The sequence below is a fragment of the Watersipora subatra genome, chromosome 2, assembly GCF_963576615.1.
Source record: "Watersipora subatra chromosome 2, tzWatSuba1.1, whole genome shotgun sequence".
Lineage (NCBI taxonomy): Eukaryota > Metazoa > Bryozoa > Gymnolaemata > Cheilostomatida > Watersiporidae > Watersipora > Watersipora subatra.
In genome coordinates, this window is record NC_088709.1 from 68,448,598 (window position 1) to 68,472,002 (window position 23,405).

The 23,405-nt window shown below is 35.2% G+C and overlaps 1 protein-coding gene across 5 annotated transcripts in view; it reads left to right on the forward strand.

The window, feature by feature from the left end:
- The window catches only part of LOC137387064 (KN motif and ankyrin repeat domain-containing protein 1-like), a 67,903-nt gene that overhangs the window by 13,445 nt on the left and 31,053 nt on the right, over positions 1-23,405 (forward strand). For 4 of the 5 annotated variants that reach the window (XM_068073349.1, XM_068073353.1, XM_068073351.1 and 1 more), the window contains exons 4-14: positions 1,757-1,824; positions 4,202-4,396; positions 8,597-8,658; positions 9,964-10,085; positions 12,988-13,122; positions 17,902-18,067; positions 18,166-18,329; positions 19,468-19,572; positions 20,595-20,699; positions 21,410-21,537; positions 22,560-22,716. In XM_068073349.1, the coding sequence (XP_067929450.1) occupies positions 1,757-1,824; positions 4,202-4,396; positions 8,597-8,658; positions 9,964-10,085; positions 12,988-13,122; positions 17,902-18,067; positions 18,166-18,329; positions 19,468-19,572; positions 20,595-20,699; positions 21,410-21,537; positions 22,560-22,716 (1,407 nt within the window). Of the gene's footprint in view, positions 1-1,756; positions 1,825-4,201; positions 4,397-8,596; positions 8,659-9,286; positions 9,337-9,963; positions 10,086-12,987; positions 13,123-17,901; positions 18,068-18,165; positions 18,330-19,467; positions 19,573-20,594; positions 20,700-21,409; positions 21,538-22,559; positions 22,717-23,405 lie in introns of those variants that run through there. The other variant, XM_068073354.1, reaches the window with a different exon arrangement.

Below are 23,405 nucleotides of genomic sequence, written 5' to 3' on the forward strand. Positions count from 1 at the left end.
GACGTGTGCTCTTGAGGTTGTAAGATTAAGCGTGTTACATGATTGGAGGATGAAATGGTTCATTGCACGGGATTAGTGTATAATCATTAGTGTATAATCTTAATTTACGGTGTATAAGTCAAGTCTAAAAATTTGTTTCCATACTTATTAGTCAACTGTGAGGACAAAAGGCTAAAATGCAAACTTTTACCACACATTAGGTATTGTTGGAGGGGAAGACTCAAATTTAGTGAAATCTTGATATTTTGACTATAACCAATTTCTCATTGTCTCCGCACATAATTTAATTTTGGTTGATGACCTTTAGATTTGGTAACTTTTAGAGGTGGTAACCTTTAGAGGTGGTAACCTTTAGAGTTGATGACCTTTAGAGTTGATGACCTTTAGAGGTGGTAACCTTGGTTTATTATAGCCTCAATAGTTGGTGTCAGCATCTCTCAAAAGTTTTAATCCTTAAATGAGAACTACTGATGATCAAAAATCTAATGAACACAAATTATAGACACAATGCGGTGCGATATTTCGCTAGGGTAAGGGTGTCGTTGTCATCAAGACGATAACTATACAGATGTATACTCATATAAATACTCATATATTGAAGAGAGGACAGAGATAACTCGAGACACTTCTTGGGGCATTCGTATTTATCAACACCTCGTCAGCCTGGAATTTGATTGAGGACGAACTATAAAGTACCTATAGGCATGAGGGCAACCTATAAAGTAGCTATAGGCATAAGGGCAACCTATAAAGTAACTATAGGCATAAGGATGACCTATAAAGTAACTATAGGCATAAGGGCAACCTATAAAGTAGCTATAGGCATAAGGATGACCTATAAAGTAACTATAGGCATAAGGATGACCTATAAAGTAGCTATAGGCATAAGGATGGCCTATAAAATAGCTATAGGCATAAGGGCAACCTATAAAGTAGCTATAGGCATAAGGGCAACTTATAAAGTAGCTATAGGCATTTGGGCAGCCTATAAAGTAACTATAGGCATAAGGGCAACCTATAAAGTAACTATAGGCATAAGGATGACCTATAAAGTAGCTATAGGTTTAAGGACGACTTATAAAGTAGTTATAGACTTAAGGACGCTCTATAAAGTAACTATAGGCATAAGGATGACCTATAAAGTAGCTATAGGCATAAGGATGACCTATAAAGTTGCTATGGGCATAAGGACAACCTATAAAGTAACTATAGGCATAAGGGCAACCTATAAAGTAGCTATAGGCATAAGGATGACCTATAAATTAGCTATAGGCATAAGGGCAACCTATAAAGTAACTATAGGCATAAGGGCAACCTATAAAGTAGCTATAGGCATAAGGATGACCTATAAAGAAGCTATAGGCATAATGATGACCTATAAAGTAGCTATAGGCATAATGATGACCTATAAAGTAGCTATGGGCATAAGGATGACCTATAAAGTAGTTATGGGCATAAGGATGACCTATAAAGTAGCTATAGGCATAAGGACGACCTATAAAGTAGTTATAGGCATAAGAATGACCTATAAAGTAGCTTTAGGTGTAAGTTACAATTTTGAACAAAAGTCTCGAGGGCAATTTACATGCATATGACAGGTTGGCTAATACACTGTGATTTGTGTTAATCCTTGGGAGTTATTAGTTAGATGTTAGTTTTGGGAGTGATAGCTAATGATAATAAACACTATGTATAAAAGTATAGTGTCTATTCAATTCCTTTTACCTTAATATCCAACTTATGTCTGTCTCCACAGGATGGTGTCTACCAGAATGAAGTGACTGTCACAAATGGAACTTCTAATCACACATCACCACCCATCGGGTTCGTAATGCAAGAATTAATCACTCATACGCCTTTTTAATGTAGCCATATCTTGTTCATTTAGAATTAATAACACACCTCAGATGTAACATGGATTGTGTATGTTAACTAAATTGTGTTCCAAAATCATTCTCACGTAATATTAGTTTACAATATCAACCGTTGTCATCAAATGTATAGTAGGTGTTTATGAATTACTGAAGTACAGTATCAAGAAACTTATTGGCATGATTATCAGCAAACACCTGAATCATGATCGAACCAGGTATAAGGTCTGTATATAACTCATGATCTGCCCACTTAAGACATTGACGTTTTTATTTGCTAGTCGCTGTCCTGAGGCACTAGCAATAGTTGTACTAGCACCCTGGAATGTCGCCCTGACAATGATATCAATTTCTTTCATCATAGTCAACCATTTATAGCTTCCTACAATACCTCCTTTACATAAACTACTTCCTACAATACCTCCTTTACCTAAACTACTTCCTACAATACCTCCTTTACCTAAACTACTTCTTACAATACCTCCTTTACCTAAACTACTTCCTACAATACCTCCTTTACATAAACTACTTCCTACAATACCTCCTTTACCTAAACTACTACTTACAATATACCTCCTTTACCTAAACTACTTCCTACAATACCTCCTTTACCTAAACTACTTCCTACAGTACCTCCTTTACCTAAACTACTTCCTACAATACCTCCTTTACCTAAACTACTTCCTACAATACCTCCTTTACATAAACTACTTCCTACAATACCTCCTTTACCTAAACTACTACTTACAATATACCTCCTTTACCTAAACTACTTCCTACAATACCTCCTTTACCTAAACTACTTCCTACAGTACCTCCTTTACCTAAACTACTTCTTACAATACCTCCTTTACCTAAACTACTTCCTACAATACCTCCTTTACCTAAACTACTTCCTACAGTACCTCCTTTACCTAAACTACTTCCTACAATACCTCCTTTACCTAAACTACTTCCTACAATACCTCCTTTACCTAAACTACTTCCTACAATACCTCCTTTACCTAAACTACTTCCTACAATACCTCCTTTACCTAAACTACTTCCTACAGTACCTCCTTTACTTAAACTACTTCCTACAATACCTTCTTTACCTAAACTACTTCCTACAATACCTCCTTTACCTAAACTACTTCCTACAATACCTCCTTTACCTAAACTACTTCCTACAGTACCTCCTTTACATAAACTACTTCCTACAATACCTCCTTTACCTAAACTACTTCCTACAATACCTCCTTTACCTAAACTACTTCCTACAATACCTCCTTTACATAAACTACTTCCTACAATATACCTCCTTTACCTAAACTACTTCCTACAATACCTCCTTTACCTAAACTACTTCCTACAATACCTCCTTTACCTAAACTACTTCCTACAGTACCTCCTTTACCTAAACTACTTCCTACAATACCTCCTTTACCTAAACTACTTCCTACAATACCTCCTTTACCTAAACTACTTCCTACAATACCTCCTTTACCTAAACTACTTCCTACAATACCTCCTTTACCTAAACTACTTCCTACAGTACCTCCTTTACATAAACTACTTCCTACAATACCTCCTTTACCTAAACTACTTCCTACAATACCTCCTTTACCTAAACTACTTCCTACAATACCTCCTTTACCTAAACTACTTCCTACAATACCTCCTTTACCTAAACTACTTCCTACAATACCTCCTTTACCTAAACTACTTCCTACAATACCTCCTTTACCTAAACTACTTCCTACAATACCTCCTTTACCTAAACTACTTCCTACAATACCTCCTTTACCTAAACTACTTCCTACAGTACCTCCTTTACATAAACTACTTCCTACAATACCTCCTTTACCTAAACTACTTCCTACAGTACCTCCTTTACCTAAACTACTTCCTACAATACCTCCTTTACATAAACTACTTCCTACAATACCTCCTTTACCTAAACTACTTCCTACAGTACCTCCTTTACCTAAACTACTTCCTACAGTACCTCCTTTACCTAAACTACTTCCTACAATACCTCCTTTACATAAACTACTTCCTACAATACCTCCTTTACCTAAACTACTTCCTACAGTACCTCCTTTACCTAAACTACTTCCTACAATACCTCCTTTACCTAAACTACTTCCTACAATACCTCCTTTACCTAAACTACTTCCTACAATACCTCCTTTACCTAAACTACTTCTTACAATACCTCCTTTACCTAAACTACTTCCTACAATACCTCCTTTACCTAAACTACTTCCTACAATACCTCCTTTACATAAACTACTTCAGACATCTTTCATTTTGCTGTTAACTTCATTCAATGTTTGTCACTGTGACAGGGACACACTGAAGCACAGACAAACGAGTCGCACTTACAAAATGCACAGCAGTGTATCCAACCCAGGGGAAACGGCCTACTCCAGTGGAACGAGTAGACAACTCTTTTCTATGGACAGCCAATTGAGTGAACTCTCATCTCCTGGGTCGCAGGTCTCCCCTATGAGCAGTGCCTCTACCTTACCCAGTCAGCGCAGGTATTGTGTTATGCATACTAAGGCTATAGCTATGCTAAGGCTATAGCTATGCTAAGGCTATAGCTATGCTAAGGCTATAGCTATGCTAAGGCTATAGCTATGCTAAGGCTATAGCTATGCTAAGGCTATAGCTATGCTAAGGCTATAGCTATGCTAAGGCTATAGCTATGCTAAGGCTATAGCTATGCTAAGGCTATAGCTATGCTAAGGCTATAGCTATGCTAAGGCTATAGCTATGCCAAGGCTATAGCTATGCCAAGGCTATAGCTATGCCAAAGCTATAGCTATCCCAAGGCTATAGCTATGCCAAGGTTATAGCTAGGCTAAGGCTATAGCTAGGCTAAGGCTATAGCTAAGCTAAGGCTATAGCAAAAGAGACACTTGTCTGTTTTGATGCTAATAACCAGCACTCATAACTAGTGTGATTGTACTAGTGACTAACGACTACAACTCTGATAATTTGCCATATGGCTGCAGAGTTGTCTCATCATGATTGTTTGCAGAGTTGTCCCATTTTGTATGAATTAATAACTTGAAGGCCTGATTGCATCTGCTTTTGCCATTTTATTATTGTCGATCGTTTTGAAGCCTTTTTTAAGTTTTCCTAGAAGTCAGTGGCACTCGTCTTCGTCACTTTTATCAGTTTGTCACACGAGTTTGCTATTCTAAAGCTCTTTAGGTCAACAAAGTCAGTCTATAGTCATTGTAGACGCAGCTGTAGTTTCCCTTAACATTTCTAATGGGAGTTGTGCACTCATGTTCTATCTGAATAATTTTATAGCTAACTGTGATTTAGACAGAGCCGCGTTTATGTATGAGATTAGTTTTTAATGAAAATCTGTCAATCTGTTCAGCATATTAATCAGCCGGTTTGCATATGTATGTTTTATTAAGGCGTTTTCAATCATGTATAAAACAAATACAGTGTAACCTCGGTTCTCGACCAATTCGGTTTTCGACTAAAAAATGAGATTTGTTCGTCTCGTATCTCGAACATAAATTCGGTTTTCGACCAAACCGGAGCATGCGCATTAGAATTGAACGTTCCAAACAGCTCTGGAAACAATATGGAAATATTCGTTTACTGAGAGAGAAGCAAGTTACGCTTCATAAATTCTTTACAAAAAAGAAGGAAACGTTTGGGACGACGTTCCTCCACTGAAGTTATTTGCTAGGGAGTCAACTCCTCCAGTCGAGTCACCCTAAATTGTTTTGGAAGAGAATTCTTTTTCAAAGATGTAAAGTAAACGTGCCATTGCTGTTTATATTTTTTTTTCAAATGATTTTTGATGTAACTCATCTGTTGCATTTTTTGCTGTTTCATTATCAATTTTTGGTATTGTATCTTAACATAGAATTTTTTGATGTTTTAAGAGCAAAACATACGATATTTCTACTTTTTTCCATCATCATAGATAGAAAATCTTTCAATAAAAATGAACACGATGTATATCTACCCATTTTTATTTAAAGTATGTAGTATACAGTACAGTTTATGGTGTGAAATGTTAAAAAATACTTTACCGAAGTTGTTTTCTCGGCTTGGATATATCAATTCTAATGAGAATAATTGCTTCGGATCTCGAACAACTCGGTTTCGAACAACCTTCTGGAACGGATTATGTTCAAGAACCGAGGTTCCACAGTAAAATAAAAAAAATTTTCCCAAACTTTCAATTTATTTGCAAATTATCACCTAATGATGTTCAACATTTTTACGGCTTCAAAACTTTAGAACACCTTTATCGACAAAAAAGTTTGGGTTTATATTTTAATGCACTGGCTGTAATAGAATACCAAGAAATATCATGAGAGTTATCTACACTTGTTACCACTTGTCGCTTATCTAATTCTACGTAGCTCTTATTGGCCAATTCAAGTGTTGATCAGATACATCATTGACTTGACAGTAGACTCCTTCCCATTGCCAAATATAGCAACTGTTCTGACAACATGTTCAACTCAGGATAGGGGTCTAATGAGCTAAAGATCTGATTGTGCAGTTGTGTTCTTCAGTAGTAGTCAAATAAACTGAATTAAACAGAAGACAACTCTAATATATCCACTAAGATAGCATCTAAAGAAGAGAACTAACTCTTTGGAGATTTATGCAATTTCCATGTAGTCATCTACAACACTAAAGCTAATGGAAATTGAAAACCTTTCATTTTGAGCAAATTAGTTTGTATTTTTCTGTAGTCTGTTACCTTTTTGGATTTTCTGGATATTTTTCTCACAGCAGCTTTGTGAAAGCGCTTGGAGAACAAGGCATCTTACTAGTCGCTCCCTGCATGAAAGAGAAGTTGTCTGCCTCTTCTCATAGATTAGCACTTCTCCACTGTTCAGTCTTACCACTTTAAAGATAGTACATATTTCGCCTTGTTGTGATTTTAGTTTTCGCTAAAATGAAACCTTTTAGCTAGGATTTAAATTGAAGCGCTTGACACAGTCACTCCCTTGTGAAATGTAGTATATTATTGGCTGAAGTTAAGATGTCTTCCAGGGTGTCAGGTCGAGTTGACAAAAACTAAAACTTCCTCAAATTACACTAGGAATTATAAGGCTTTTGCATATAGTTGTGCTAGCACCAACTAACAACTACATGTACATCTCCTCAAGCTTTAAAGAACTCTACTATCAGAACAGACCAGTGTATTCAGCTGTACTAGTATTTACCAATGCGTAGGGTTGATATACATTATATATGTATTTGTTACGACATAAAGATCAGGCAGACGCACTCACGCATGCGCACTAACTTCCCGTTTATACATTACAAAAAAAATGTTTCCTCACTCTTATTAACCCAAATAGGTAGTACCGTACTTTTCGGACTATAAACCGCACCCCTATATAAGCCGCATCTGCTTTATTTTCCAAAAACCGATAATAAAACAATACATAAGCCGCACCTTTGTATAGACCGCAGGACTCAGGACGGTGCTTTTAACGGGACAGCAACTTTGCTGTTTAAAACGGAACAGTGCAGAACGGCAGTTTCATATTATCCTACGCTTTTTAACTTAACTTTTTGAGGCATTGTTTCGTGTTTTTTTTTCACCGTTAGAAGCGCACTATAATTGGAGATTTCCGTTAATGCGCCCTAGCAGTGAAGGAAAAAACTACAGATTAGCCGCACCCTTATATAAGCCGCATGGCTAAAATCATCGGAAAAAATTAGCGGCTAATAGTCCGATAAGTACGGTAATGTATAGTCAAGCTCTGGTTTCCTACCAGGGACCTGAGAGTTTGAGCACTCGCCTCAAGATCTTAGCCATTCCCAATAATGCACTTTTCTGCAACTCATTTGTGGTGACTGTTGCTGGTATTTGGGGAGGTATATACGTATACATAGTATGTACTTCCCCAAATATATATATATATATTTTATAAAAAGGGTTTTATCAATGTTTATATATAGATGAATATTTTTATGTCTTTCAAAATAAACTTTTTTAATTGTAATTAAAAGTGATGATGCAGACACCAATTCATGCAGCTCTGCATCTGATGTTCTCTATGGGTTTCTTGCATCGCTCAGTTCTCATTGGCTGCTTCAGTGAGCGATATATGCACTTGTAGAAAGTTGTCAGAAATGATAAACTCACTGATATTATATTTTATAGTCATCAAGCAACATTGAATGCATAAGCTATAAGGGCCTATTATAGGTTTAGGACTTGTTGAAAAACAGCCAGCCATGAAGTTGTATGTGTTACTAAACACAGTCATTAGTCATTCTTGTTTGGGTTAACGAAGGTGAAGGTGAACTAACTGTAGTTATAACATGTAATGACATAGAGTCTAGAATCTATTAGCTAGAATCTCACATAACTTCGGCAAACTTGTCAATTTTTTGTTTTGTTTTTCGAGTAGGGAACTCCGTACTCTATTAATTTATATTACATTTACATAAAACACTGTATATTGGAAACATAATAAGAGTTTGCATTTTTACATATGTACTGAAAGTTTGAATTTTTAAAAATAGACTCGGCAGTTTGCATTTTTAAAACAACAGTAGAGAAATGTTGTTTATGGTTAAATGAGCAGGTTTTTATACTGACCAGTAGAAATACTGTGGCACGACAGCGCCCCAGCCTCAACAGGCTGCAGAAGCTAAAGGAATCCTTCTTGTCATAAATGTATCCCAGATAGTTCTATTTCATTTGCTGTTTTAAGCTTTCATTCTTTTTTCAGTCGTAATCTCATAACAAAGAAAACGACTACCATTACCTCCTCCAACATCCTCCCTCAGACAGGTAAGTGTTATGGTTTTATTCCTCAGACACTTACACAGGTATTACATCTTCATTTCACAAGGGTGCTTATCATTTGCTGGCCATGAGCCACCCTGCCAGTCTAGAGCAGGTGCTCCTTCATATCGGAGTTAAACTGATATGTTCAATAAATAAGAGAAACTGCACCTTCTAGAGTCTAGAGCATCGGTCTATTGGAATATCATTCATATTTGTATTCGCACTTTAAACATATATTGCTTGCGTCAGCTGAGAAGCATTCACCCAACAGTATGCTTGCACCTGTCAATATGTTGGATTGTACCAACAAGAGGCACTCACAACGGGCCACCCTTAATCATCTATTTTATTTAGGGATACTGGGGCTATTTATTATAGCACTAGTGTGAATAATAGCCCATACTTGTCTGTTTTTTACTTCTCATGCCGACTAAAGGCAATAATTAGGCTGATTTGGATTAGTTAAGCCTGATTCTACTAGTGATTGGAGTAAATTAAAGCTCATAGTAATGGCATGCTAATTATGGCTAGCACTCTTGCCTTATACAAATTCTACTCAGTCGCTGGCGGCAAGAAGATTAACTTTCGTCTGCTGACTGCGGCTTTGTTTTTGCTCTCTGCTGCCACTAGTTACACTCGCATCAAGCATGGGTTCCTTACCTAGGGTTTTCAAGACTATCGGTGGGTGTCTTTTACATTGTTTTTCGATATAGAAAAGGATTGCTGGCTATATCGTCCATGACAATTAGGTATTTTGGCTTTTTTATAGTTCAAAGCAAACTATTAACATTTTTTATTAGCTTCAAACTGTTAACCACGGTGCAGTGGGTATCGCTTTGGATTGCACAGCGGCAGTTCAGCAGTTCGAGCCTCGCTACAGGAGCTCATCAAGGTTATCCAATCTTAAATTCCTCCTGTGCCTCGCAACGTGGTACCAAAATATGACCTCGGCATTGTAAAAACTGTTTTATTTCAGAACAACAACTATGTTAATTTGTCAGTAATATGCATTATATAACAAATCTTCAAGTTTGTTTTGAGCTTTTCTTGAAATTTGATTAGATTTCAAGATCACATTAGCTCATCCACCTTCTAATTTATTTCAAGTCTCTCTGTCTCAAAATAGTCTTTTGTTTAAAGCTACTATGTTTAGACAACTACTCTTCCTATTACCTGCCACAACATCTATCACCACTATCGAATGTCAAGCTAGTGACACTGGTCTGTCATGAGCTGAGTGAACGATTTTAGTGACTGTTTCTTAATAAGAGATCATAGAAAGTAGCTGTTTGGCTTTACGACTTGTAGGAGAGAATGAATCGCTGACAATTAGTCCTGAGGCTATCAGGCAGATCAAGGACCACGCTGACAGAAGTAATGAGATGATACGCGAGCTCCAGGAGCAGCTCAAAATCATTCCTCAACTACAGGTTAGTTGGATCATCGTCATCGGACACAATCATTTCTGCTAATGGATCTGTTGAAGTTGTCTCATCTTTGTCTTCAGAGACGTTTTATCCAGTTTGAACTAATAACTTTTGCCAAGGTTCCCCTTCACTTGGTCTCTTCTGGATGTACCTCTCTACTAAGTATGGATAAAAGTCAAAAACGTGAAACAGACAATATGAAATGATTAATTACCACAATCAGGGTTGCTAATTCATAACAAAAAGGTGTTTAGCCTACAGATTTGTTACACACGCATCAAAACTAAATTGATTATCAAAAAACACTAATTTTGGACAAATTATAAAAAAAAATCATGTTTTTCCTCCAAAAAAATCATGATTTAAAACGGTGATTTAAATCATTTATGTCAATGATTTAAATTAACTGTTTTTGTGCTGAACATGAGTAGAACTAACGCTAATAGTGTTAGTAGAATTATAACTTTCCCAGCATTTAATGTCCAAGGATATAGTATAGTGTAGTACAAATAATTTTGTTGTCAGCACAGTTTTGGCAATAGAACCTTCATCTTGTCCGGTATTGGGTATAAAAAGCCACTATGCATAGGGAACATGCTTGCTAAGCCTTGGCTTTTGAAGCAGAAAAAGCCTATTTGAGAGAATACATTATCTAGCATGATATATAAAGTGACATGCTCAAACAGTTGTCTGTTGCTGTGTGAAATAGTTAAACAAAGCAATTGTACAGTTTGCTATAAACAGCTGTTGAATCTTTGCATCCGCACCGATGACTGCTGTTAAAGCTACCCCATTACTATACTCACTATCTTAACAGGTGGAAATAACTTTGATAATGAAAACTTCTGTGTGTAAAATGTATAGATATAGGGAAAGTGTAGGGAATGGACATGTAGCTGATCTGAAACTTCTCAGTTAGGATGTTCTTGTTTTGTTTCTTACAAACTTTTCTGCTTTGATTATGACATGGACACTTTAGAAGTTGTACTTTGATTCCTGTGTGCCAGCTCAAACAGGTGTCAGACAGGTGTCAAACAGGTTTCATCTCTTTCCTTTTAATTCACGGTTACTGTCATTCAAAATAAGCCTGTGATTGGAAGTTACTATAGTAGGTATGTTATATTAGCAGTTGTGCATCTTTCAAGGCATTAGTGATGGAAAACAATAGAGTCGATCATGTTATAAATATACCATTTACATATTTCTGCAAGGCGACCATTTTGTAACGCTTCACCTAGACATTTCTCTCAGTTACACTTAGTAGCACCCTGGCAGTCTAGAGTGCTGTGAGAGATCATCAGATATGTCGATGAAGCACAGAGAATAATTATTTCCACAATTCTGAAATACTCAGAGGAAAACGATTGCTGTTGGTGTTAGAGCGTTGATTTACCAAGCTAATTGTCATGAGTTTGTTTTTTGCAGAAAACAATGTTTTATCTCCATTTTTAATTCTGGCTTGAACGAACAGACACAGCTTCTATCGTAGTAAAGATTGAGTAATTTTTTCGTAAAATTAAAACTTGCTTAAAATCACCCAACTATTAGTTTTAGCCTTAATAATGAAAGATACTTTGCCAATTATTTATGTGTAAAGTATTTTTTATTGTTTAACCAGAATGGTTTACACTTAAAGGCATCGCACAAATGATTCATGTTGATTGTAGCTATCGAAAGTTCAGTTTGTGGTTAGAATCAGTAGAACTGTAAGTGCCAAGAAGTTGATTTGCTCTATGATTGCAGCTCGCTAATATTTTACACTCCAACGGAGTCGGTCTGTTAATATTGGTTACGCAATAACATGTTTTGTATATTATTTTAGCCAGTAAACGCCTGCTATGAAAGCTAGTTAATGCCATGAAGAAAAATTGGTATGCGGAGGGCAGCCTATACTTTACACAGGAAGCTCCTTAACGCTTTATTGATTTTTACCAAGTTGTTCATTTTGTTTCAATATTGAAGATATTCTTCAGTTTGACTTTGATAAACTAGCCTGAACAAACAGGCATTGTAAGATTAGAGTTGGGGCACCTCATGGTGTGTGTTACAGTAGTGGTGTTAATATTATCAATATTCATAACTTGAATAACGTGGTATTAGCAGCATTACTTCAATATTATCTTTCCTTACACTCCTCAATTCTTTCTGTCTTTTACTTGAGGAAGTAAGTGTTACTATAAAAAATAAGAGACCTACTTTCAGTGTACATGTACGATCAACAGTGTGTAAGTAACGCCCCGTACACTTTAGCCTCTAAATACTATGTTTTTAATTTATGAATATAATGTTTGAGCAAATATTGGAAGTAACTTTCAACACGCGGACTTTGCAAACTTTTAAGTAAACTTGTAGTTTTGTAAGGGGTTGGAAAAGGACTGATGAAAGTTAAAAAATGATACTCGAAAGCATCTAAAAATAATAAAAATATATAATCTCAAGTTTAACTTTGTTTTTATTTAAAATAGAGTAGGTGTTTTTATCACCTTGACCTCTGAGCCTATGTACTCTCAATCCTGCCCTTCATATTTTGTGTCACTATAAGGTAACAACTGAAATATTTTTATTATTGGGCTGGTAATTTAGTCTTTTTACATTTAGTTTCTCACTGTTCTATGTGAAGCATTTGTTTCAACGCTGTTCATTGTTAACAGCTTTATTTATCAAAGAGCCATCATAGGTTTCTGGGCTTATGAAACGAATTAGATGAGTTACAGTGCATTCTTGTGGGAGTATTTTATCCAACATATGATCGTTTCAACAAATTAACTTTGTATGTAGAGGTTTGACTGTACTGTGCATCACTAATAAAATGGTTAAAATGATAGCTGATTCTTTCTATAGCCACTTGTTATGAAGAAATTTCTGTAGTTATCTTCTCTCTGCTAAAACAAAAAGTTGGTTACAGCACAGAATCAAATCCCTCAAAGAGGACAAGCAGATCCTCTCACACCAGCTGAAGAGCAAGTCAGGCATCAGCACAATGAGGTCTATTGGTGTTGGGGACTTTGATGTGGATGAGGATCATGTGATTATTGAAAGGGTGAGTGCTCCTGTCCTTTTCGGTTGTTGTATCGAAGTTTAAACAGGAAACAGTACAGCAGGATATAAGAACTACACTGGCTGTGAGCAACTTCTTGCAACAACTCAAACCTTGCGATATTAAAGTCTCATGCACTTTTGAATTTAGAGATTTTCAAATATTTTTATGTGATTCAGTTAGGTCAAATTATTTATATTAAATATATCTTATCTTCGTCATGGTAAGCTGAAGGATTTCAAAGAAGATTGGAAAAAATAAAATTCAATCTTAGTTCAATTAGCTAGCATTATGTTACTGTAGATATGCTCCTTTAAATGTTGTCTAACTTGATAAACTTACACTCATTAGATTTTTAACAATTTCAGGCGCAAGAATACATGTATATTTGTACTAGATGAATGCCCGGCATTGTCCGGGTAATAAAAGATTCTTCGCACAGAAATTTAATTTTTATTTAACATATAACATCATGTGCCATTCTAGCTTTCAGAGTTCATATCATGAAAAGAGTGAACATTTTGTTCAGCTCAAATAAATTAAGAGAAAAAATAAAACAACTGTAAAGGTGTTTAAATGTAAATGTGAAATAATTGGCAAGTAATGGCTGAATAAAGTCGGTTTTGCTACAATTACAATAAGAAATTATTTGGTATACAATTATTAGATATCAATTTGTTTCAGTGATGACATCGGAAGGCGAAATTGTCATATAGAAGGGTATAGAAACCTATAGTAATTATCTAATGCAAACACTCCCTGGGAAAAATCCTCAGCATTTTATATACAAGTAAATCATAAAAATTAGTAACAAAACAATATGTTAAATTTAGTAACTATAGTTACCTACAGTAACCTTAGTGTAGTTAGTGGTTATGATCTGCAGCAAAATGTAACATTAAAATGTACTACATGCAGCACGTACTGCAGGGAGTTCTTATGTTAGATCCGTATAACATAAACATTGAATTAAACTGAATGAATTTAGTAAATACTAAATACATACTTGAAGCTAAGTTTTAGTATGTATTTTACTAATTTTCATTAAACATTAGTGAATTTAGGCTAAAGTTTTATCATTTATCTGTTTTCTGTTTCAATTTTACTGTAACTTATAATGAATAACGCTGAACTAAGATAGCGAGCATTGTACCTCTTTCAGGCATTGTGGGAGTGGATAGCATATCGGTGTTTGTGTTATTTTGTCGTGATTATTGCACTGGCTGCCAAACTTTAATTTTGAGAGAATTCTTTTGTTGATATAGTGTGGCAAAAAAAGTGAAACCAAAAATTGTTATAACAGTGGCATGGTAACTCGAGGGCGCACTGTATTAATTATTAATTGATTATATGCAATTCTACAGGTGTGATAGGAACTGATTAGTCTTGTGGTTATGCGCGTTTGTTAGTAGACTTGCGATTTTAATGTCATGAGTTCAAATCTAGAATGAAGGTGATTTTTTCTCGCTAAAACTTTGTCACTATAGCTGGACAGATGAACGACAGACAAACATGTTGATATATATATATCAACATATATCAATATATATATCAACATATATCAATATATATATCAATATATATCAATATATATATATATATATATTTGAAAAATTATTGCGAAAAAAGTAAACTTTTAGTATTTGCGTTACAAATCTGTTTCGTGCGAAGCACTCCTCAGACGCAATTGTACTAAAAAAGTACAATTTAGTACAATTTAGTAATTTTTAGTACAATTGCGTCTGAGGAGTGCTTCGCACGAAACAGATTTGTAACGCAAATACTAAAAGTTTACTTTTTTCGCAATAATTTTTCAAATATTTCATACTCCACTAATAATCTTTTAGGTTTTTAGTGTAGAGTTCTCTTTTTATATGCTTTTGCACTTGCTTTTAGTTAACATATATATATATATATATATATATATATATATATATATATATATATACTAGCTGTGCTACCCGGCGTTGCCCGGGTAATAACAAAGTCTGGACAGAAAATCTATTTGTCTTTAACATATAACAACATTTACTATTCCAACTTTCAAACTACATATCATGAGAGAAGTGTTTTGTGTAGCTTAAATAGATTAAGAGAAAAATGAAAACAACTGTAAAGGTTTTAAAACTTTGTCAAATAACTTTAACTTTCAAGCTATTAGCCTGGCACATTGCCAATGGGAAATTGCAGTAAGCTGCTAGGCTTCTAATGACAGTACTCCATGACATTGCGTCAGCATTGTTGTCCAGCTGCAGTTATTCTAATAATAGCTATAGCCGGAATACAGACAGACATACGACATACACACGAACATACTTTGAGAAATATATATATAGATATAAGATATGCATTATATATATATAGTTTTGAAGAACAGTCTGTGAAAACCTGAGTTTCTCAAATGATACAATGGATAAATAATGCATTGTTAACTGCGCCCCAACTATTTTGTCAGCATACATAATTTAATATAAGTTAATCTTATGGCTGAGGTGGTGATACGCAACCAAGTATTAAACTGTTCCAGGATGCAAATACAGATTAATATTCAGACATATGTTAGCCAATGTAAATTTTGTCACATGTATGTTCTTGGATCCAAGTGAAGCGCCAGGCGCTGATATAGGATGGTCCATAGTGCAGGAAGTTTGAGCTCTGGCACACCTTCGAATAAAAAATCAAACCATTTGTTGTTTTTGTAAATTTCTATTTCTGATTTTCATGGAGGAAGTAGGTTAGTAAATTGTCAGTATATGTAAGATTTGAGGCAAAGCATTTTAAATAGATATACTGGTGTTTTAAAAAAAATAATTTGTACATTTGTGTCCTTGGTAAACCTAACCTCTTGAAAAGCAAAGTGTCACAGATGGCATTTTGAGAAGTAATTAGATTTTTTATTAATTCAGTAGAACAATTGATAGCATTTTATATCATACTCTCTGCTTGTCTATCTTCCTTGGATACAAACATTCACATATCACTGTGATATTCACATACTATAAAACCTCTATTTACAAGGCGTGATGCTCTATTTTCTTATCTTTGTCCTATTGTAGAGTTTAATTAGAGGTGGCGTTCAAATAGAAGGTGGCGTTCAAATAGAAGGTGGCGTTCAAATAGAAGGTGGCGCTGTATTTTTCGACTAGCTCGTCAGATTTTCGGACAAATAAATTAAACCCTTTTATGGGTGAAGCGATGCTAACGTTGCCTATATTTTACACTCTCCTTCAGCTGAATCAACATTAATGCTGTTGTCCTCAGCATCTTTTTAAACCATTTTTCATATACGGCGAATTGTCAGATGGAGTTAAGCAAGGAACTACTTTGATTATAAGATATTAGCGTAGCGCCATTATTAAGTACATGTATTTTGATGGCGTCACTTTCAAAGTTTTAAATAAAAACCCGTAAAGGTTTGGAGTTGGAAAAATTACATAAGGTTTTTAAATTTTGGAATAATTGGAATACGCCATAAAATGCCTGCTATGACAGTGTATACAGTCTTACAGTGTTGCTGGAGAATATTCTCATCATTCTCATCAAAACACTTTAAAGTCTTCAGGTCAGATTATAAACCACATTATGGATGAATATGAAAACAATGGATATGATTTAGACATTAGTGACTTTGAATCAGATTGCAGTTATGATTGTGACGATCGATCTTTTGTGTACACCGTCACTAAAACCATGGCAACCACTACGGCAACAACGAAAAAATAAGTTGTTGATGTAACTGAATCATTATTAGTATTTATTATTAGTATTATTAGTACTATTTTGTAGGCACTTTTCTACTGATCGCATTCTATTATGGGTTCGTAAAGATCACAGAATGTCAAAGTGGCGGGCAAATAGAGGTGGTGTGTAATTAAAGGGTGGCGTTGTATTTTCCAATTCTCCTTCTATAGTAGCGTTCTATTAGAGAGGATGTTCTAATAAAGGTGGCGTTCAAATAGAGGTTTCACGGTATGTCATCACTTTTAACAAGTTCCAAGCTACCTCGTAGTTAAAGGTAAAGATTGGTGGTTAAAAATGCAAACTTTATTCGTTTAAGAATTGAGCTTTCCGAGAACTGTACTAGTGGATATGTGCATGAAGGCCCCCCTGTATTCACTAGGAATTGTGAACTTTTCAACTTCACCAAAATGTGCTCTTTTAGTAGGGTGTTGTTAAGTCAAGTTAGGCTATCATAGCATCTTGTCTCCATATTTACAAATCATGCAGTGTTTTTTTTTAACATTTCACAATCAAAAAATAATGAAAATAATATGAATTATGAGTTGTTATAAAGTAATTTCTAACGAAACAAGTTGAAATATTATGCAACGCAAAAGCTAAAATCTCCAATTGCCAACAGAGTTAAATGTGAGAACAACCAAATTTTGGTTCTAGATATAAAAAAGGTGCAAATGAGCTGTCTGCTTCAACGCTATTTACTTTTATACTGACGTCAACAAAAGGAGGTAAATTTATGGCAATGATGCATAACATACAAAATGCAATATAGTTGCTGCAAATAAAACATTTTTTGATACTATGTAATTATTTCCATGTGTCGAGGTCATCACACGGCCGTCATTATGTGAGCTTCTAAAATACACCTTCTTGCCAGCCAACGGGACTGATTTTTTCTTTGAGGTTTTTCAATATTGTATGAGTACTTTAAGTGTTTCAAATGCGTATGTCCTGTTGGCTGTCTAGACAATGTATGCATATTGACTAGCTCAGAACTTGGTGTTTATTGTCCAGCTGTAATCAGTGACCTTATATTAACCTTAGATAAAACAAACGGTGACACAAGAGCCAACTAAGCCCCCGATGAGAAGCGTCGGTGTTGGTGTATATGACGTGAACACCCCCATTTACTCACAGGCTGAGGTTTTGCATACAGTCGCTGAACATGTGCAGAAAATCAGAGAGAAAGAAATTCACTCTTGGATAAAAGGTAGGGCTTTCAAGGTAACAGTTTATCGAACAATGTAGATGCAGTTTTTAAAAGGTTTCTGTATTATTTAGTTGGTGTATTCATATATATACTAATAGAGGCAGAAAACACATTGGAGGCACGCAAAGCGAGTACAAGGTCATTCGGAGTTGGAGACAAAGACATAAGAGATGAAGAGAATCGACTGATCAAAGAGAGGGAGATGAGAACCATTTTGATTGGTCAGCAAGATAAACCTTCCCAGAGAAATGTTGGAATGCAGGTCTGTACCGAAACAGTGTCAAATTCTTTGATTCTCAATTATTATTTCTCAATATTTTTTAATTAAGCTGATCTGTACTTGTCTTTTGATGTAAGTGCTAAAGTCTATAGAAATTGACTTTTAGTAGTTTTGGAGTTGCTTAACCAACCATAAAGAGGAACAATTTTAAAATAGGGAACCCTCTTTGCTCTAATATGTGAATGAAAATAAACTTTATACCTTCCTATTGCTGCTATCATACCATTCGCTTGTTTCAAGGTCTGTAGACACCAGAAATAATCACCAGCATTGTGTATAATGTTAAAACTAGCCTGTTATCATTGCAGACATTAGTAAATACATCTATTGTATGACAGTTTTATGTAGTTTAAGGTCTATTTCAATGTTATCTTATCAGGGAAGCCACAACCACATGCGACCGTGTTCGATAGGAAGTTAATGAACAAAGCTGTTCCTAAACTTCACTAGCTTTTGTTCCCCTTCCAACTGTTCAGGGATTCATTATAAATATTACATCAGCGACTCCAACCTTGCTATTGAGTCTTTATAAAATTGAAACTCGATTGTGAAATTGATAAATTGAAACAAATTTAATTAGGTTCTAACCAAAAATAATGCGATGTTATTATTTTATTTTATAATCTTCAGGTACTTAGAATTTCTAATCATATTTCATTCTGAAGCGTACATGTAGTCTTCATGTCTATGTAGTCTTCATGTCTATGTAGTCTTCATGTCTATGTAGTCTTCATGTCTATGTAGTCTTCATGTCTATGTAGTCTTCATGTCTATGTAGTCTTTTCTAATTTATCTACATGTCAAATGAACTCTTCATATAGACTCCAGCCTGCTGCAAAAAGGTATAGTTTACTGAAAATAATAGATGTATCGCTTAGAAATGATTTCACATTCATATTGCTGTTGCCTGAAGTAATAGAAGCATGTCAATGTTATTTACACTTCTTCTAGGTTGTACAAAATCTTTGACCTAGAAGTAAATCTTTCCTTTCACCCATAGAATTTCTGCTTGCTGATTTTCTTCCATTAGTTTGTCAGCGAATGAGCATGAAGCTGTATGTATGCCCAGTATTATAGTAGGTCGGTGTGACTCATTTATCTAAATCTGTAATGGCGACAGGTGAAGCCAGGCATGAGAGATGTCTGTATTGGACATTCAGTGCAAGATACCAGACCATCTACCAGGACCTGTGGGGTGAACGTGGACATCAGTGATATTATTCAGGTATTTGACAAACTTCATTTTTTCTCTCCTGTAGTCTATCTCGTTTTTTCTGCAGGGATCTTTTAGTAGTTATGTTTATGTTATCTATTGTCATAAAAGGGGGAGTTGTCTTCTGCTGTTTTATCACTTTTATTCCATATAGATTTTTACGCTAATTATGTGTATGTCAGTTTTATACCACGTATTTCCTATTTGAAAGACCTACTCTACGAATTGAACTCACAGCATCTTGTTATGTTTCACATTTGGAACATGACTATCATATTAGTGAGCATAAAGTACATCTTCTGCAAGAAATAAGCTATTAACTACTAGCTCTTATTCTTTCAAATTTTATATCAGTTTCATGGTCATAGGATATTATGTATGTACTCCCTATTTGTTTATCAACAGTATATCTACATATACAGACTCTTTATCATACCCTTCTGTCGATAGAATATTCACATTATATATACTCTCCTTTTCTTTTATTAACTATTACACATGTATATTAACTTAAATATAGTATATCTGATGTACACTCTGTTTTTTCACATGGTATAATAATTGTAAAAGCTTCAGTGTGAGCTCAAAACACCTTAGATCTCCAGCCATGGCCGCTTTAGGTCATGTGACCTTGATATAGTCATGTGACCTTGATATAGTCATGTGACCTTAATATAGTCATGTGAACTTAATGTAGTCATGTGACCTTAATATAGTCATGTGACCTTATTATAGTCATGTGACCTTAATATAGTCATGTGACCTTAACATAGTCATGTGACCTTAACATAGTCATTTTACTCTTACCTAGTAATGTTACAAACAGTATAAGACTTCCACACAAGCTTCCCGTATTGTATCTAGAAAAATAGCTTCTGTAACAATTTTCACTTTTGGTCATGCTGCCATTATGTTATTGTTGCTACCCTATTCTGATTTTATTCACTCGTCTGTTTTCATAACTTCATCATCAGTTGTATGTAACTGTGTATACTATCAGAATATCATGTGTGTTGTATGTTTATGTTTGCTAGGAGATGGCTAAGCAGGAAGAACAAGCAGGGGGATTGTCACGACAACAGCAACAACAAAACTCTTGGACTTTTCAGAAGCACGTTATTCAAAGAAAATTTGTTGAAGTATGTACACATTTTTCCTTTTTCCTAAGATTTTTGTAGTACCTACACTACAGTATCTAAACTCAACTCTACAAGCTATCAGATTGGGTCTGTGTAGTGATTCTGATATGTCTGGTCGGCCGATAGATTCCCTAATCAAGGAATTACAGAAAGCATTAAACTACTTGTAATACTGCTAAATAATATCTTGTCAAACAATCTTTAGTTTCTAATTTGCCTAATTTTGTTAAGATGGCTGTTTACACTCTATCTGTCAGCTCTGGAATAATCTTCATGCAGACTCATGATCACTGAAATATTGTTCACTGTGCTAGTTGTCATTTTGCTGCTGTTTTATCAGACTAACCCAAGGCTTCTCTATTCATTATCGTCGCCGAGTCCCTCACGACTTAAAAGGGCGTTCTCGCATCTTCTTGTTTTCTATGAAACCAAAAACTCAAAACATAATAAAAAACAGACATATTCACAATATAAGAAAACAATATATTATTGGGAGGTCGTTCTAAGAAGAGTCAAATAACTTCCCACAACAGCAACATGTAAAAAACAACTTATTTTATGGTCTTCACCTTTTCCTGCCTCTTTTCTGCTGTTATCTTTCATCGCTTTCACAAGTGATTCTTTCATTTCTCCCCTCCCCCTCCGAACAACTGCTCACACCTCCAACCGGATGACCTTGGCTGACTTGTCATCTGCTCACCATGTTCTAGGCAATGACAACTGGTAAACAGGAAGATTTGGTCAATTTTATCACTGGCCTTCTGAAGCGGTCTGTCCGGAGTGTAGGAACAACAGCTAAGCCAAGCACTATGGAATGTAGCACGACCACCCAGTTCAGGTATTGGTATCAAGGTTAAACTACAAATGCTGTGTACAGCATCCATTTTTGCTCACTCTTTTATTTCTCCTCTGCCGGCTTCGCATAATTTCCCACTTTTGGGGCAACAATTTCAATTAACTACGAAAAATGAGAGATTTCATAGCGCTTACATGTTTTGGATGTGCTCTGTGAGGATGAACAACAGCCCTTGTAGTTTTATTGGATGGACAGACCACACTTATGATAGCAAAAATATATTGTTTTTAGCTTTATTCTTGGCATATAAAATGTTTTTATTTTTTTTCTTTGCAAAATATACCTCGCTGTCTAAAATAAAAAAAGCTCAAGGTAAATCAACAATGAAGGTATGTTGGAATGTTGCTTTGCAACTCGTATCCTTGCTATATTGCCAGCCATGTATTTCAGGTTTCTATATCTTTTGGGTTCATTATGTTTTATTATACTGACATTTACATATATATACATATTCTTTACTCCCACGGTATGTGTGACATAATCCTTTTTCCTTCAGCATTTATCTATGTTCTGCTATAGATTTTCGCAGTTATTTAAAAGCTTGCATCTTAAATTTATCAAAAGTTGAAAAATTGATGAGGGTTATAAAAAAGAAGAGAATTTAGCTCGCCGTTCACAGGTTTGTAAAGGAGAACAATTAAAGATTAGTTAATCATGATTGATTAATTGATCAATTAATCGATTATCCTTGGTCTGTCTGATTGACATGTTAAAATAGGGCAGATGGTAGTATTAGTTCTGTAGCAAAGTTACGATGCAAAGTTTTAGACTATAGTTTACGAATTTGTTATACTTGACCGTAACTTTATTGATGTGATGATTATTATTGTGATAGGCACCCAGATAAACAATATATTATTAGCCATGATGTTGGTAGACAACTTTTGTTGTCACGCTTAGCTTATTAGCTGCTGGTCCCTGCTACCCGCTACTTCTAACCTTTTCTAACTACAGTAAATTGTTACAACGACAGACAACTTCTCATTACCCAACATGCATTGCAGGACTCACGACAAAGGAGTAGGAGATGATGTGACGGATGTCATCGTGAAACCATTTGTACACATGAAGGATGCATTCAGCACAGCCAAGCCTGCCACTAGAACTCAACCCACCTGGACAGACTTGTTACTCACTTGCAATGCTGCTACTAACACTCAGGTATACCTGCTTCCTGCATGCTTATAATTCTCGTCAGCTATGGATCCAGTACGATACTTGACAGCAGCTCAGTAGCTGGTTATTCTTAGTGGATGTGAATATTTGCTATACTGCTACCTTAAGAAGTTTTGTTTTCAGTTATTTTTTGACTAATAATTGTTCATACTAGCAATGGCTTTTTTCAGGTACCAAATTAACATCTCTCTTCAACTGCCTAAGAATTTATTGGAGTTAATCATCTCCCTTTGCCTAATCTAGGTAGCTCTATGTCATACCTGCAGTATTCTTGACTTTGCTATACAGTAGACATTTCTATAATGTAAACCTATAAACTTCACTGAACATAGAAAATTTATCTAAATTTTTTGCTTCATATTACGTTAGTAATTCCACATAACATAAAGTGTCATGTTGGTGCAAGTTCTCAAATTCAGTTTGGATGATGACAGTTCCATAGTTACCCTTGAAAATATCATTTTCTCTTTTGTCACACTTTAGATCAAAGCGAAATCTAGGGTATTTATTATGTATATATTTCTATTTTATTCGAGACATATACAATATTCTTTCTGTGCAACGACTTTGCTATGGAGAAAAGGAGAAAAATCAATTGAAATTAACATTGAAGTGTGCGCTCCTCCGAACTTAACGTAAAATTATTTTAATAATGAACTTTAAACCCAGCTTGA